Genomic DNA, 17,699 nt, shown 5'->3' on the forward strand with positions numbered 1-17,699 from the left:
AACACAAGTAAAACCTAGTTTTTTGAAAAAATAAAACTGCCACACATTCTAATTTCAAACTATATTACAAGGCTATAGTAATTAAAATAGTATGGTATGGCATAAAAAGAGACTCACAGGTCAAAGGAACAGAATTGAGAGCCAGAAATAAATCCACACATACATGGCCAATTAATTTATGGCAAAGGAGACAAGAATATACAATAGGGAAAGGATATTCTCTTCAATTAATAGCATTGGAAAAATAGTTACATGCAAAAGAATGAAACTGGACCCCCATCTTACACCATACATTAAAAAATGAATTAAAAATTTAAAACATTAAAACTGTAAGCCATCTAACTCCTAGAGGAAAACATGGGGGTAGGCTCATTAATATCAGTCTTGGCAATGATTTTTTGGAATTAATATCAAAACAAAGGTCATAAAAGCACGATGAACAAGTGAGACTACATCAAACTGAGTAAGGAACAGGCAAGGCTAGGTAGGAAGAGACAAGAAGGGAACTCATGTCCAGGCTCACAGAAATCCCAGATGTGGAGAAATGCGACAGATGAGATATTAACCAGGGAGAAGGGAACACATTCATTGTTCTAAACAGAGACAAAATAGGTTCATGATATTTACCAGTCCACCATGTTGGTTTAAATATAGACAAGATATTCTCATGAAACTTAGAAACCCACCATGTATTGACAAATTTACCAAGTTCCCTGGTTAGTTTTTTATAAAAGACTGGCCATAACAGCCCTCAGTGACAACCCATTCCAGATCCTTCTCCCTCTAAAGAGCTTTTTTCTTTCCTTTCTGTTCTCATCTTCACTTAATAAACCTTTACTTCACTTCACCTTTTTGTGTCCACAAGATTCATTCTTCTACTCTGTGAGACAAGAACCTTGCAACCCGACAACAAAACCAAAAACTTCTGCTCAGCAAATGAACCCATCATCAAAATGAAAAGGCAGGACATGGAATGGGAGAAAATATTTACAAACCATATATCTAATAAGGGGTTAATACCCAAAATATATAAAGGACTCCTACAACTCAATAGAAAACTTTCCATTAAAAAAAAACAGGCAGAGGGGAGTGCCTGGGTAGCTCAGCTGGTTAAGCACCTGATTCTGGATCTCAGTTCAGGTCTTGATCTTGGGGTGCTGAGTTCAAGTCCCACTATGGGCTCTATGCTGGGCATGGAGCCTACTTTAAAAAAAAAATGAGCAGATGAACTGAATAGACATTTTTCCAAAGACATACACATGGCCAACTGGAACACGAAAAGGAGTGTAACATCATTAATCATCAGAGAAATGTAAATTAAAACCACAATGAGATGTCACCTCATATCCATCAGAATGATTATCAAAAAAACCAACAAAACAAAATAAAAACAACAACAACAAAAAAGTGATAACACACATTGCAAGAATGTAGAGAAAACAGAACTCCTGAGCACTCTTGATGGGAATGTGGGAATGTAAACTGGTGCAGCCACTATAGAAAATACTATGGAGTTCCTCAAAAATTCAAAAATAGAACAGCCATATGATCCAGCTATTCCACTTCTGGATATTTATGTTCAAAATCAAAATCATTATCTCAAAAAGATATATGCACCCCCATGTTCAGTGCAACACTACTGCAATAGCCAAGACATGGAAACAACCTACAGGTCCACTGACAGATAAATGAATGTAGAAAATATGATACATACACACAGGAATATTATTCAGCCACAAAAAAAAGAGAAATACTGCCATTTGCAAGAACATGGATGGGACCTGAGGACATTATGCTAAGTGAAATAAGTCAGAAAGAGACAAATACTGTATGATCTCACTTATATGTAAGAACTTAAAAAAAAAAAAACCACAGGGAGTGGCCAACAGCCTGCAGATCAACATACCTAAGTCTTATGTAACTACTGCAATAGATACTTCATCCAGGACTCTCCATCTGTCAGAAAAACATAGTACAATAGTAGGAAACACAAAGAGAATTAAAAAAAACTACCAGACATGGATGGACGAGCTCTGAACCAGATCAACAAAACAACTCCTACATTTCAACTGCTACAATATTTAAACTGCTACATTTCTGGATACCTCTTAGGCAATTCCCTGCTCTTCCTCCTGCAAAAACAATGATCCCACTTCTCCCTAGTTTCCTGGGTCCTCCTCACCCTGGTATGATGCCAACACCCAATGGGGGGACCCTCCCATGCCAATGATGGACCCTCATCCTCTGGGATGATGCCAGTGTACCTGCTTCTGGAATGAGGCCAGCTCTGGGAAGCCACATGTCAATGATGCCTGGGCCCTCCTATACATCTCATGATGGTGCCCACTTGGTCAGGAATGACTCAATCAGACAGATAAGGAGAGATGGGAACCTCTTTATATCTATTTTATGTTATTTGTTCTACTTCACCAGGAGATCATGGTATTGTGACTTTGGGTGTTTTCTAACAGCAAGACAAGAAAGACTTGTTCCCCCTTCCTATAAAAGAGAATAGTTTTTGCAGGGGAGTTAGTAGGAGGAAAAAAAAAGTAGTTTTCATTTGTATTGTGAAATGTGAAAATAAAATTGTCAACTCTTTTAGTTAAAAAAAAAAAAACACTTAAATACAGTCAACAGATTGGTAGTTGCAGAGGATGGGGAGGTTGGAGAGAAATAGGTGCAAACGGATGAAGGTGGTAAGAAGGTACAAGTTTCTAGTTGTAAGGCAAGTGCTAGAGTATAATGTACATGCAATATGGTGACTATAACAATAGGGCATTGTACATTTGAATGCTGCTAAGACATTAGACCTTAGAAGTTCTCATTACAAGAAAAAAGTAACTATACAAGCTGATGTTAATTAGATTTACAATGTTAATTATTTCACAATACAGACATATATCAAATCACTATGTTGTACACCTAAAGCTAATACAATGTTTTGTCAATGATATGTCAACAAAATTAATTTTTAAAAATAAATTGACAGAAACCATTGGGAAAACAATTTAGTACTAATTAAAATAGCCAAAAAATGAATGAAATCTTTACACACAATACTTTCACTCATAGTAGTTTTTAATAAAACTCATGGCAGTAGAAAAATCTGTGAAATAAAAAACTATATAAAATTATTAACTATATCATTTTCTAATAATGAAATATATTATATAATAATTGCTGCATTTAAAAAAAAATCAGGTACCAAGAATAAATCAAGTATCCCTGTACAGTAAACTATAAAACATACAAATGACCACAGGAGAATTGTGGAGTAGGAAGCACCTACCATCTTGCCACCTAGACAATGGCCACACTGGCAGAATCTGTCTGATATAACTGTTTTGGTATTCCGGAGTTTATTGACGGCTGCAACTACTAGTCAAGAGGATCAACAGTAAATTGCAGTTAATTTCAGTCAATCTGAGCTGCAAAGTTGGTAGCAGTGACCCAGTCACCTACCACTAGGAACAAAGCAAGCAGCAAAGCCCAAGTTCCTAAAATAGGCTGCACAGCTTACAATTACCAAGGTAAGCAAGAAGGACCTTATTCTCCAAATACCGGGAATCTGTATTCTGATTAACAATGGCGGTTTCTGCTTATGGATGAGCAGACATAGAGAAAGGCAGCCATTGTTGCAACCACCACCACCAATGTTACAACACTTTTCCCACATAGCTAAGAGCACTTCCGGGAGACTTAAAGGGCTAGCACCTATTTTGTTTTATCTGTACCTCCTTTATTTTTCCCATTTTCTCCCTTTGGGAACCAAATTTTAAAGGATTGCAGTATTATAAAATAATCACATATACAAAGGAATTCAAAAAGTCACAAAAATACTAGGGAAAGGCATAAACTCAGAAAAGACCTGGGAAGATTTTATGTTTACATATGAAGCTGATGTGTGGGAACAGAGATAATGAAAAACAGCAATTAAAAAAAAAAGAAGGAAAAAAGAGAAGAAAAAAAAAAACAGCAAACCCTTGGGAAGGGGGAGAATCTGATTTCCTGACTTACTATATTATAAGATTCAAGTACTGTGTTTTCAACAACAAAAAACAAACAAACAAACATACCAAAAGGCTTATTATAAACAAACAGGAAACCATGGGATGATTCAAAGAGAAAAAAAAACAAAAACAAAAGAACATGTCCCTGGGGAAAAAAATCCAGAAAGCAGACTCAATAGACAAAGACATTATAACAACCATCTTAAAGCTTCTCAAAAAGCTAAAAGAAAAGTCTTGTACAAAGTCAAAAAAGTGATATATGAATAAATGGAAATATTAAAAGATGAAATATATTAATAAACCAAAAGGAAATTCTGGAACTAAAAAGTATAATAACTAAAATGAAAAACTCATGGGGCACCTGGCTAGGTCAGTTGGGAAAACATGCAACTCTTGATTTTGGGGTCATGAGTTCAAGCCCATGTTGGGTATAGAGATTACTCAAACTTTAAAATAAATAAATAAATAAATAAAATGAAAAATTCATTAAGGGACTCAAAAGCAGATTTGAGCAGGCAGAAGAAATAGTCCATCATCAGTCCTGGATTTAAGGAAAGGGAAAAGAAATAAAGATAACTTGAAGATATGATCATAGAAATTATCAAATCTGAGGGACAAAAAAAATTTGAGAAAAGTCAACAGAGCCTAAGGGACTTGTGGGACACCAACAAGTAGACCAATATATGCAACACTGGTACCTCAGAGGGAGAAAAAATAAAGGAGCAGAGAAATTACTGAAATGAATAATCACCAAAAAAATTTCCAAATTTGATGAAAGACATGAATATAAACATCCAAGAAGTCCAAGGGACTACAAGCAGAATAAACTCAATGAGACCTGCACCAAGAAACATTAATGATCAAGTTGTCAGAAGATACAGGCAAAGAGAGAATCTTGAAGGTACCAAGAGAGAAAGAACTCCTCATATAACAGCAATACTCCATGAGCTCTCTCATCAGTAACCATGATGGCCAGAAAGCATGGGGATATTAAAGTACTGAAGAAGAAAAGTGTCAACCGGAAATCCTGTATCTGGCAAAACTATTCTTCTTCTTCTTCTTCCTTCAGTTATAAAGTTAGGTTGATGATTTGAGATATTTCTTCCTTTTTTAATGCAAGCATCTACAGCTATATATTTTTCCTTTGGCATTGCTTTTGCTGCATCCCATGTTTTTATTTTCATTCATTCCTAAGCATTTTTTAATTTCCTTGTGATTTATTCTTAGACCGACTGGTTGCTTTAGGTGTGTTTATTTCCACCAATTTTTGAGTCTTCCAGTTTTCCTTCCATTAATGATTTCTAACTTCATACCATATAGTCAGAGAAGAATGGGAGAAAATATTTGAAAATCATATTTCTGGTAAGATATTAATATTCGGCATGTAGAGAGAACTACTAAAACTCAAAAGTAAAACATAACGTGATTCATTAAAGGGCAAAGGACTTGAATAGACATTTCTCCAAAGAAGATACATGAATGGCCAATAAGCACATGAAAAGATGTTCAGCATCACTAATCATTACAAAGCCCATATCAAAACCACAATGAGATATCACATCACACCCATTAGGACGGCTATTACATAAAAAAGAGAAGAATGAGTTTTAACGAGGATGTGGAAAAACTGGGACCCTTTGCACTGCTAATGCAATGTAAAATGGTATGGCTGCTATAGAAAACAGCACAGTGGTTCCTAAAAAAATTACTATTAGAATTACCATATGATCCAAAAATTCCACGTTTGTGTAGATATGCAAAAGAACTGAAAGTAGAGTTAGAGACACTTGCACACCAATGTTTATAACAGTGTTAGTCACAATAGCCAAAAGGTGAAAGCAACCCAACCACCTAAAGACATTTATACCAGATTCCAGAAAAAAAGGAATCAGAACTTCAATTAGGAAAATAACCTCTAGGCAGTTGTTCTGAATCTGATATCTCATATAAATCACCACAAATTAAAATACCACCTAACTAACCTATTTCTATACTTGAGACTGAAGAGGTCTTTCCAAGGATAAACTAACATATTCTACACAATAAAATTTTAAATTTATAAACTACAGAAGATACTATGAACAAAGTAAAATTGATAAATAGGAAACTTCAAGAGATTTTTACAACGTGTTATATAACAAAGAGTTAATAACTTTAATAAGTTCTTTAATAAGTTCTTACAAGTCAATAAGAAACAGATGGAACACCCCAATACATACAAAGACTAAGAGAAGACTCACATAAATAGAAAATCCATCTTCACTAAAAATAAAAAATGACTGAAATGAAAGCAATTTCATATGAACAGTTATATTTATTTTTGCCAACAGGTTATCAAAAAAACTTTTCAATGATAACACTTAATTCTGGTTAGAATATTAAAAAATGATGCTATAAGAATTTATAAAATTTTTTTTAAAAAGAGTTTATAAAAATAAATACACAAACTTACTGTGGCAATGCTAAACAAATAAAAAATGAAAAATATCTGAATGTCCATTCATAAGGAAGCACATATTTATAAAAGTAGATACATCTCTATGTATTGATTGGCAAACTACCAAATTACAAGAGAAAAGCAAATTTTCTCATTTACTCTCCAGCATTCCTAGACATTATCATGTTATTTTACAAATGAGGTAAAACTGAGGCATAGATAAAGAAGCTAAGCAAATAGATTGAGATAAAATTCAACACCATACTATATACATTGTACAGGTATATCATTTACCACAGTGTAATATCATAATAAACAGGTAATAAATATTAGTTAAAAGTTTTTAAAAGAGTAATAGAAAGCTTAATAAATATATGTATTTTCAAATAATAAGTTGCTATCTAGAAAAAATAAACATGCTACTTCAAAGAGACCATTTTAATTCAGATTTCCTTTTCAGCCTTGGTGTTTTCTAACTATTCCTTTATTTTTGGCATAAAACACAGTATAAAATACATAGTATTTTTTTTCCTGCATAAATTCCATTCAAGTTGTCATTATAGTCAACAATAACAGCTGTGAACACTAAAGATAGGCTAAGATTAAAATAAGATCTTTAGCCTTCACAAAAAATTTTTCCTCGGGTTTCATCAAGGGCATAAGTGCTAGATTTTCAGAGAAAACTTCCTCATTTTCAGTCATAGCTCCCATTCTCCTACCCACCAATTTTTAGTTGTTAATTGACACTATATCTTTGTAACAAAGAGTTGGCATATTTACTACATTCTTTGCAATAATGACAATAACAATAATGTGAGAATATCACGTCTCCTCAGAAGATCTAAATTCATATTTCTTCTTCCTGATTCTTAAGATAGGCAGGCAGGGATGAGGCTGGCTGCAAGAGTCCCATCCTTGAGCATACCCTGTGTTCATGCTATATTCAGTTTAAATCAGGCACATATACTAAAGTCACAGTACAGCCATATTTGCAATTTATTTCCATGGTTTAAGGAATATAATACTCCTCCTTAAGCCAAACGGTAATACTAGTGTGGCTGTGACAACTGCCTTGGCAGCACTGGTAATAGTAACAGGGGTGGCAGTGATCTCAGAATCCCATACTGGCATCCTCACCATAGAGGACTTCAGGAGCATCAACTATAGCACCAGTAATGGTACTTTTGATAGCACCATCAAAAAGAGAAACACAAAAATAATGACCAACATTAATTAATCATTTACTAAGTTTTTGGCATAATATTAAGAACTTTACATAGTTAGCTCCTTAAATCTGCACAATAATCTTATAAGATGTGTTACTACCCCTGTTTTAAAGATAAAATAAGTGACTTGCCCAAGGTAAATCAGCACGTTTGCAATACTGCTAAGATCTGAATCCAGATGTCGGGCTCCAAATTCTATGCCTATTCTAAATGTAACAATCAAAAAAACTACCACCAAGAGAATGAATTTTCAGAGCCCACATCAAAAAAAATAAATAAATAAAAATAAAAAATAAATAAATAATAAATAAATAAAACAAAAGCAACTTTAGATTTCCATTTCTCTTACTGGCTCAGTAAGCTACAATTGTTAGTAGAATTCAGCTATCTCAAACCATTTTTTGAGGAATTCATTCAGCCATTCACTCAGCAAATAGTTCCTGAGTACTAAGTGCCAATTCTAGAAACTTGACAGTTCTAGAATCTTGACATAAAAATGGTGAATACAGTAAGATGGAGAGAGACAGACAAATGGATGGACAGACTGACAGATGGCCAGACAGACAAGAATAGCACAGAGGTGGAAGAGGAACAGAAAAATGTCAGAGGAATAGATTTCAGTTATATCAAATAAATTAAAATACTGAAATAGGTAACTCAATTTTCATTAAAAGTCTGCATCTATTTTCCCAAAACACAAGTACAGTATATTGTACTTTTTTGAAACTGATTATTAGCCACAGACTGCTGGTTCCAAACAGCCATCTCAAGCCACCTGGCGACAAAAGTCGTACTAGCCACCAGAGCACATTTGCCTCACTTTTCACAATAACACATCTATGGGGGAAGAATAGAGGCTCATTAGAATAAATATAATATTTGTTTTAAGTAAAGTTATCACTAAACATACCTTTCAGTTAAAAAGGAGTTCTTGTGAGGATTTAGATTTTGACAAGATTCTAGGCTGCCATCAGATGATGAAGAAAGCTGCTCTGATTGCAAGTTGTCTGTATCACCCAAACTGGCCTCAGTTACAGATGAGGTCTTTATGTATTTTCTTCCTAACTCCGTTCCCAGGACATTCGTCAATATAACTCTGGGTATCCTGTCACACAAAATAACAAACACTGTACTGTACTGAAGTTTGCAGTTAAAAAAAAATGTATTCTAGGAAGTTGACTTTTCAAACATTTTCATCTTAGCACAAGCTATTAGAACTATATCACTCTAGAAATCAACCCATAAATACACTGTATGAACACATCTTTTTATATTTCTAGAACTACTTGTGTCTTACAAATTGACACAGATTAGCCTGCCACAATAATGGCTTCACTGTACTAATGGATGCTATTGGGGTGCTTAAAATTTTAACCAATTTTTCTCAAAAATTCTTTCTCTTTTCCAGTATTTATAAAAAAGAGACTACTACAAACAAATTCAAGAAATCTTTATTCTTCTCATTCAACAGAGAGTCCTTGATAAATAATTACATACTAGTAATTGGCAAATGAGAAATGCTAAATCTAACAGGAAAGAAATCATTCAGAATGCATCAATGGTAATGATAGATTCCATAAGTGAAACCGCACACATACCGGTGGTAATATATATGCTTTATTTAACAGCACCAAGGGAAGAGCCAATAAATCAAATGTCTAGAAAATTAAAGGGTATTTTTTAAATCTCCAAACTTTTAAAAATTGGTGAGGTTCAATCTGAGGGGTTTGAAGTGGCGGAGGGGTGGGAGGTTGGGGTATTAGGTGATGGGTATTATAGAGGGCATGGCTTGCATGGAGCACTGGGTGTGGTGAAAAAATAATGAATACTGTTTTTCTGAAAATAAATAAATTGAAAAAAATTGGTGGGGTTCACATCAAATGTACTATATCAAAGCCCGGTATCTTCTTAAACAGAAGAGGATAAATATAATCTTTTCTTGGTTAGCCAATAGTTATTATGTAACAACTGATACACTTCGCCACACCACAATCATGCCCTAAAGCAATTATTTGCCCTGAACTGACCAACCCAAACCAAATTACTGGGATGTTTTTGTTCTTGTTACTGCATTTTTTTAAGTTTTCTTATCTCCTCTTTACCAGATATTCTCCTTGACTGTTATCAATATGTCACTTGCAGCACTTTACTGACCCTTTATGAGAAACAATAGAAAACACTTAGAAAGGGCCTGAGTATTTCTGTTTAAATGAAATGTGAGCTTCCCTGTACTCTGTCATATTTGCTGTAGTGCCTAGAGGTTTTTTCACTTATTTTTACGACATAGAGACATTATGTTCTTTTCACACTATGCTCCAGACAGCATGGAATTTCAGTTCTTAGGAAAACTTTAAAATAATTTGAGTCTGCTCTTTATTTTAAACAGGTGGAACTCAAAGCTCAGAAAAGTTAAATGGCTGAAGGTATAACTCTTCCTAGTAGAAGAACCTAGGCCTATTATCTTTTGGTTTCTTTATTTTATTCCATTACACGTATCCTTAATACTAAGTTGCCAAAGGATCCAGTTAACTGGGCTTTTCTATAGATACTGCAGGAAATCTTTGAAAGTACGCATTTCTAGCACAATCTCCACCAAAAAAGTACTGCAATGATTAAGTAGTATATATGAAGTAAAAGCAAAGTGTAGTCATAAATACAACTCCCTAAACTAAGAGTTTGAGTGAAGAAAGAAGGGGAAGAAAATCTGTTATCTAGTACAAACACTAATTATGAGGGAGGGAAGGCAGAGATAGTTTTCTACTTCTCATATGATTTAAATCTCTAAGGATACTAGTTATTACTGTCTGCTTTGTGTATTTGATGCCTGACAGAAACCTCCTCAAGATTCTCAATGTGATGTGGGAATGGAGGCAATATAGGACCAGCAAGGAGTCTCAAGATTTTTTTCATCTGACCTCACACTAGAAATTGCTATGAAATAAAACACTAAAAAAACTTAAACTATAGTTTAATGAAAACTCATCGGTGTTTCTCAGTAGTTTAGGGAAAATACAGAAATATTAGCACAGATAATTTTACTCAGGTTAGAACTCTTTCCAAATAAATACCTTAATGCAAATAAATTTTACTTACTTTTAGGATATGAGAGAATCTGATATATTGATAACTTATTTTAAGAATTGATAACATACTCTTTTTACAGTCCCCTATCACTACTGAATTCTAAAATATGGCTTATAATAAAAAATAATTTTAATAGAAAATTCAGGGCACATAAGGAGATACATCAAAGAAATGTCAGCTCTCAGTTAGCATCTCTGTTTAAATGCCTGACTATAACATGTTTAAGTATGTTTTAAAATGCTGAGTCCCTAAAAAGAGCTCTCTCTCCAAAAAGGAGAGATGGAGTCCATAAAAGATTACTTTATACAAAGTGTTGAAGAGAATAATCAGCAACAAAAAGTACAAATATCAGCAAGCAAGTGGTAAATTTTAAAGATCAGAATTCTTTTTGCAGTAATAAATGATCACCATATTCTTACCCAGTTTATTTTGCCACTAGATTTAAAGAACTCTGGAGGATAAACAAGACCTTTAAGTTAAACAAACAGATTAAAGTCTTTCCTAAAAGAGAAAAATATCAAAATTTACCCAAAAGCCATCTGAAAAGACAATACACCAGACTGCAGTAGAACCTGCATCTCTAAAGCACAAGTACCCTAGGGGGCCTTTTAAGCTATTAGGAGGTTTAAGGCACTATCTCAGCAGCAGAATATCTTTCAATAAGATAGCACTCTATTATAATGTGAACAAAATGTCACAAGAAAAAAATTAAAGATAAGTAGAATATTTAAAGGTCAATAATTTAGATATCATAAAAAAATGTAATAAAACCTAATTCCTGTGTTACTTATGAAAAAAGTTAAATTTCAGAAGAGTAAAAAGCACTGAGGTACAGGAATTAAGAACAATGATTCTAGAGTCAGACAAAAACAGGTCCACGTTCTGATTTCAGCACATAATACACCTTAGTCAAGTTTTTACCATAATTTTTCCTCTTAGCATTGACATTCTGATCTCTAAAATTAAGAGAAAATCTATCTTACAAAGTTGTTAAGATGAAATGAAATATTAGATGTAAAGCAGTTAGTATGGCACATAGTCAGTACATAGTACAAGGAAACTCACTTTAATTTTCCTATTATTGAAGTCCTCCTAAAAAGTCATAAACTATTCTTTCAAATGGTGCTTAATTGTCCTAATTTATCATACTCTGCAATCTTGATAAAAACGTTAGAAAAGTACATAACTAAATAGTTAGCAATGCCTATAGTACACCAAGATTTTCATAACACACAGCCATAGCACAAACATCTTTCATCAACTATTTGCAACTCATGTAATTTGGGTATCTTGAAGAAAGAGAACTCTGTGAGAGCCTTACAGAATACAAATCTATATACTGATGTCTAAGTTCATAATACCTAAACTATCTTTGATATAGAACTATATAAGTTAGGATTGCCGTAGAAATTTCATGGCTAGTCAGAATTTCAAAAGATTCTTAATTTTCACAAGAAATATATAAAGGTATATACTTTATCTTTCATACTAAGTCAATATGGAAGAAAGGACTAAAAAATGGTCATTTCACAGTCTATCCAATTTTTTTCTTCAGTATGTAAGTAGTAACAGTAAGTAAAATAAAATTACATTTATTTAAGTTGATTTACTAATATTATGAAATCATATTTCAAAATATAATATGCTAAACCAAAGCAGAAACAAATTTTGTAATGCAGTGAGATGAAGCATAAAGTATACTGGCCTGAGAATTAATGCCATTTATTGATTGTTTCTCTGCATGGTTATTTTCTCTGATTCTCAATTTTTTCAATTATAAATTGTGGAGTCCTTACCTGCGTAAGTAGCAAGATATGTAAGATGCAAATAATTTAATAAATGAGAAAAGCTAGTAAGAGCTATTAATATAAACATGTTAAAAGCAAATTTTTAAAGAGAAGCAACCATTGTTGAACGACAACATAATTATATCTGGTAAGAAAACTATAATATAGAAAGCAAAAAAATTATAATACTAATTTAGTTTTCATTTTGTTGTCACTTAGATGAATACCTTTCAAAAACTGTATTATGTAACATTTTAATAAGGTTCTTATAAATCCATTCTTAGATGATACAATTCAAAATGTATTATGTTTCTTAAGCTATGTAGAGGAAACAAATTTAACTGCTGAATATTTCTTAAAAGTGATTCATAGATATTCTAAATTTGCTCTTTTCTTTTACTAAGCTGAATTTTAAATGAATAAATTATCACTCAACTAAAATTATACCAGCTTAAAGAAAACGTAAGGTGATAGGAATACTACAGTATCCAAAAAATCTTACCATCACAATATCTAAATTATGTATTTTCTTAAAACTTCAAACATGTAGATTTAAGAGAAAAATTAATAAATATAATTAGGGATAGTCCAAGAACTGGAACCTAACTTTTCTTAATGGGATAGGGGTATATGTCCTGACATAAAAGGCAACATAACCATTTTAGATCCTAAAATACAAATAAAACTTCTAAAAAAAAATTTAATTTTGGTGTGACTGAATAATATTGGTTTACTTAACAGCTGAACTTTAAGATGAAATTAAAAACCAAAAATAAACTTTCCTCTGTTTCATCTCTCTGAAATAATGAAATTCTAGCTAAGTAAAAATGAAAATAAGACAAAAAGCATCACGTCAAAGTTAAGCAACAACTGAAGAAAAGAATAAGTCTATTCCACACAGCAAGTCCTATACAGAAAATGTTACCCAAACCCATTACTCAAAACTATTCTCCAGTTCTTATTTAAGCTTGTAATAGCTCTCTTCCTGGTTGTCACCAAAATTACACAGCAAATAACTAGTTCTAATGGATGAAAATACATTTCTATCAAAGAGACAGATGTAACTCTGTTGAGAAGCAACCTCTCCCTTGAATTCAGCAAAAATTGATTGAGCATTTAGTTATGTGCCCAGCAATGTGCCAGGTATTAGTATTAGAGTAAAAATAATAAAATGTAGTTGCTGCCTTTATGAAGCTTAATGTCAGGGAGGAAGAGAAATTAAAAATATATAGGGTGATAAGTGCTATGATATATGACCAGGCTGCTTAACAAGACAAAAAAAAAAAAAAAAAAAACGGGATTAAACACAAATTAGGGTGTGGAATCAAGGACACTGTCCCAAAAAGATGGCATATGAGTTCAATGTTAAAGACTAAAAGATGTCAGTAAAAGGGAAAAGGAGAATTGTTTCCAAAATAAGAGAACAAACAGCATGAGCTCAGAGGTATAAAACAGGACTATACATTCATTGAGCTACCACTAGTTCCCTAGAGATTAAAGCTCAGTTATGAATATGGAGTGGACAGACACAAAGCTAGAGATAGGCAAAGGTGAGATCATTAAGGACCCTGTATGCTGAGCTAAGGAGTTTGAGCTTTATCCTGGTGGTTATGTTGAGCCACAGATGGATAGATGTTAAACTACAGAACAGAAAGTAACATCTGCCTTTGAGAATGAGTAACTTAGCAACAATATAGAGAAATAATAATCAAGAACACCAAACACAGGAAGCCCTATACTATCAAAGTAATAAAGGCACAAAGTTATCAGGGCTTGACTGGGGCAGTGGCAATAAAAATGGAGAAGAGATCATTTCAAGACATATTTAGGAAGCAAAAACAACTACACATGAAAAATGACTAGCTATAAAGGATACGAAAGAAAAAAAATAAATAAAGGATAAGAAAGAAAGAGGTGTCATATACTCAGACAGACAGGGGATACAGAAATAGAAATAAGTCTAAGAACAAAGATAAAGCATTCATTCAAAGTCCATATACTCCATATACAATTCCTTTAAAAAGTATGAAACAAAACTGGTCTTATTTTATAAATTAAACTGTACACATATCATTAAAAATCTGGGGGTAATATTTCAATATCACCTCCTTTCCATAAAAATGCATGTAAAATACAAGAAAGCTCACAAAGTCAAAAGTGGTAAGGACTCAGATTAATATTTAATAGGTATGCTAAAGATAAAGAAAATAAAAACTGAACTATTAATTCTGTAAACTCTATTAAGACATAAATAGATAAATACATATACCTTCATTTTCTCCATCTTTAGCATACCTTTCACATGTTATTTTATCTAGGTCCTTTATCTATCTATCTATCTATCTATATATCTTTATTTTATATCATCAATGAATCTCTAAAACATGTATATGTGAATCAAATTATAAAGTAAGTTAAATGTACTAAAGATACTTGGCTTTAAAAATAATTTTATGTCAACTTACTTAATGAAGTGTAAAACTATCATTAATTTTGTAAAGTGAGATTGTCAGCTTTAAAATTTGCTTTCAAGTGGGGTACACCTGTATATGCAGATCTTTTAAAAATCCTTCCCAACAATCTTAACAATTTTAAGATTATTGGACTTCTACTATTTCAAATGTGGTAGGTTGAACAAAATCAATACTGAACAACATACCTTTTAGATAAATTAAGGCTTTGGTGAAGAAGTTCTAATTTTTGACATGTCTCTAGGCTGTCAACAGATGTCGAAGGCAATGAGTCTGATTGCACCTTGTTGGCATCACATAAATTAGCATCGTTTCTAGGTAGGGTCTTTCTGAATTTTCGTCCTAAATCCGTCCATAGGACATTCGTCAACACAACTTTGAGTTGCCTGTTACACACATAAATAATTAATACATAAAGTACTAAACATTGTATAATACATGAAGTAATCACAAATTATACCAAAAGAAAACCTCCAGAAGTTCTCAATTTCAGTTCTTCAGTCAATTAACTAGGGTAATAAATAAGTAAAATATGTGCTTAACCATTCTCAAATATATATTAATAAGTCTATTTTACTTTTACTGGACTTTTCTTCATAATTCTCTCTGGTATACTACAAGTGTGGCCACACACACATACATATAGCTGTTGGAATCCATGATAACCCATCTGCGCCTATTTATACTTTTAGTGAAACAACAATACACATACGCATAACTCACAAGAGGCAACCACTTCCTGCACTATAATTGTGTTTTTAGTATTTGTTGATTAGGAAAGCATTATTTAAACTAAAGGTAAGAGGCACCTAGATGGCTCAGTCTGTTAAGCGTCTGACTCTTGATTTTGCCTCAGGTCATGATCTCAGGGTTGTGGAATCAACCCCACATGGGGCTCCTCATTCAGTGAGAGTCTGTTTGAGATTCTGGCACTCTCCCTCTGCCCCTCACCCTGCTCTGATGCGCTCACACTCTCTCTCTAAAAATAAATGAAATCTCTAAAACTAACGGTGAAATACTATATTGTCTATAGTCTTAAGTCTAGTCTTATGTCTTCATAGTCTTAAGATACAAGCTTAATTTTACCTTATTTCAACAAATAAGTCAATTTAAAACATTTGCTTTTACTGTACCTATACCCTTTTCAAAGGTATAACTGATAAATGCAAGGAGCTTCAGCTTTTTGCCTCATTACATTTTGGCCATTACTCCATTCAATATATCTTTTGCTAATAATAAGAGAATAGTTCTTGCAGTAGTGTGGACAGGCTACCAAATGGACTCAAAACAACATCAAATGAGAAATGTCTGAAAGCGGGCTTGGGGTGGCTCAGTCGGTTGGGCATCTGCCTTCAGTTCAGGTCATGATCCCGGATCCTCAGATAGAGCCCCACATCAGGCTCCTGAGCAGGAAGCCTGCTTCTCCCTTTCCCTCTGCCTGCCACTCCACCTGCTTGTGCTCTCTCTCTCTCTCTCTGTCAAATAAATAAAACCTTAAAAAAAAAAAAAGAAAGAAATGTCTAAGAGAATTGGAAATGTTTAATCATAAGAGTGTCTATTCTATTCCCCAGAACCCATTTTAGGCATTGTTTCTTTAACAAATGTAAGAATATTAAAAAACTGGAGTGCCTGGCTGGCTCAGCTAGTGGAATATGTGACATGATCTTGGGGTTGTAAGTTTGAGGCCCACTGAGTGTAGAGATTACTTAAAAATCATTAAAAATAACAACAACAATAATAATAATAATAATATTAAGAAACAAAGCAAAGTGCTCATATATTTTAAAGATAAAACAGATCTTGGGGTGCCTGGCTGGCTCAGTTGGTAAAGCATGTGATTCCCAACTTCGGGGTCATGAGTTCAAGTCCCACACTGGGCCTAGAGTTTACTTAAAAAAAATAAATAAAAGATAAACTAGGTTTCAAAGAGATCACTTGTTTGTAGCTGCCACTTTGGGCTATCTTCAGACAGTTTGGAAGACCAGTATAAGTTTTCAGGGAAACCTTCATAGAATGCACTGAAACTCCAAATATTTTGAGTTAAAAAAATTGTTTTTTAATCTACAGGTTTTAGAATTATCATTAAATAATAAAGAGATGAGTGTCATGTCTATGAATAAATACTAATAATTCATTCTTCATTCAACAAATACTTACCAAGTACCTTCTAGTCAAACAACTGTACAAGCAGAATCTACAGATTCAGCAATAAACAAGATGGTTACAGTGCCTGCCTTCATGGAGCTTATATTCCAGAGAAGAATTACCCAATTAATTACTTAATTACAAGTATGATAAATGATATGAAGTTGAAGTATAGATACTGTACTTATTCTGAATTAGGTCAGGGGAGGTTTTACCTGGAATATGACCTTTGAGTTGAAGCTAGTCACTATCCAAAAGAAACAGGTGGAATGAGTGTCACTCATCTCTATAGAGAAGTCCAAAAGGAGGACAAAATGCAAATGCTCTGATATGAGTAAAGCTAATTGAAGAAAATCAGACTTACCTGGCTCAACTGCTCAGACTGAAGAGGAAATTGTACAAGACAGGGATGGACAGTGAGGCAAGACTGATAACTATATCAATGATTTGAGATTTTATGTCAAGAACAATAGAAATTCACTAGTTTTAACAAGAGAATGATGGGCTCACAGCTTGCATTATTAAAAGATCACTCTGAT

At 33.3% G+C, this 17,699-nt stretch overlaps 1 protein-coding gene across 4 annotated transcripts in view; it reads right to left on the reverse strand.

The window, feature by feature from the left end:
- The window catches only part of SENP7 (SUMO specific peptidase 7), a 163,121-nt gene that overhangs the window by 54,850 nt on the left and 90,572 nt on the right, over positions 1-17,699 (reverse strand). Inside the window, exons 5-6 of one of the 4 annotated variants that reach the window (XM_044251265.1) lie at positions 15,204-15,401; positions 8,584-8,778 (exon numbers count right to left, since the gene is read on the reverse strand). The exons of 1 other annotated variant lie outside the window; for it this stretch is intronic. In XM_044251265.1, the coding sequence (XP_044107200.1) occupies positions 8,584-8,778; positions 15,204-15,401 (393 nt within the window). The remainder of the gene's footprint in view (positions 1-8,583; positions 8,779-15,203; positions 15,402-17,699) is intronic. 2 more of the 4 variants (XM_044251267.1, XM_044251266.1) reach the window with 2 other exon arrangements.

Source organism: Neovison vison, chromosome 6 (assembly GCF_020171115.1).
Source record: "Neovison vison isolate M4711 chromosome 6, ASM_NN_V1, whole genome shotgun sequence".
NCBI classification, from domain to species: domain Eukaryota; kingdom Metazoa; phylum Chordata; class Mammalia; order Carnivora; family Mustelidae; genus Neogale; species Neogale vison.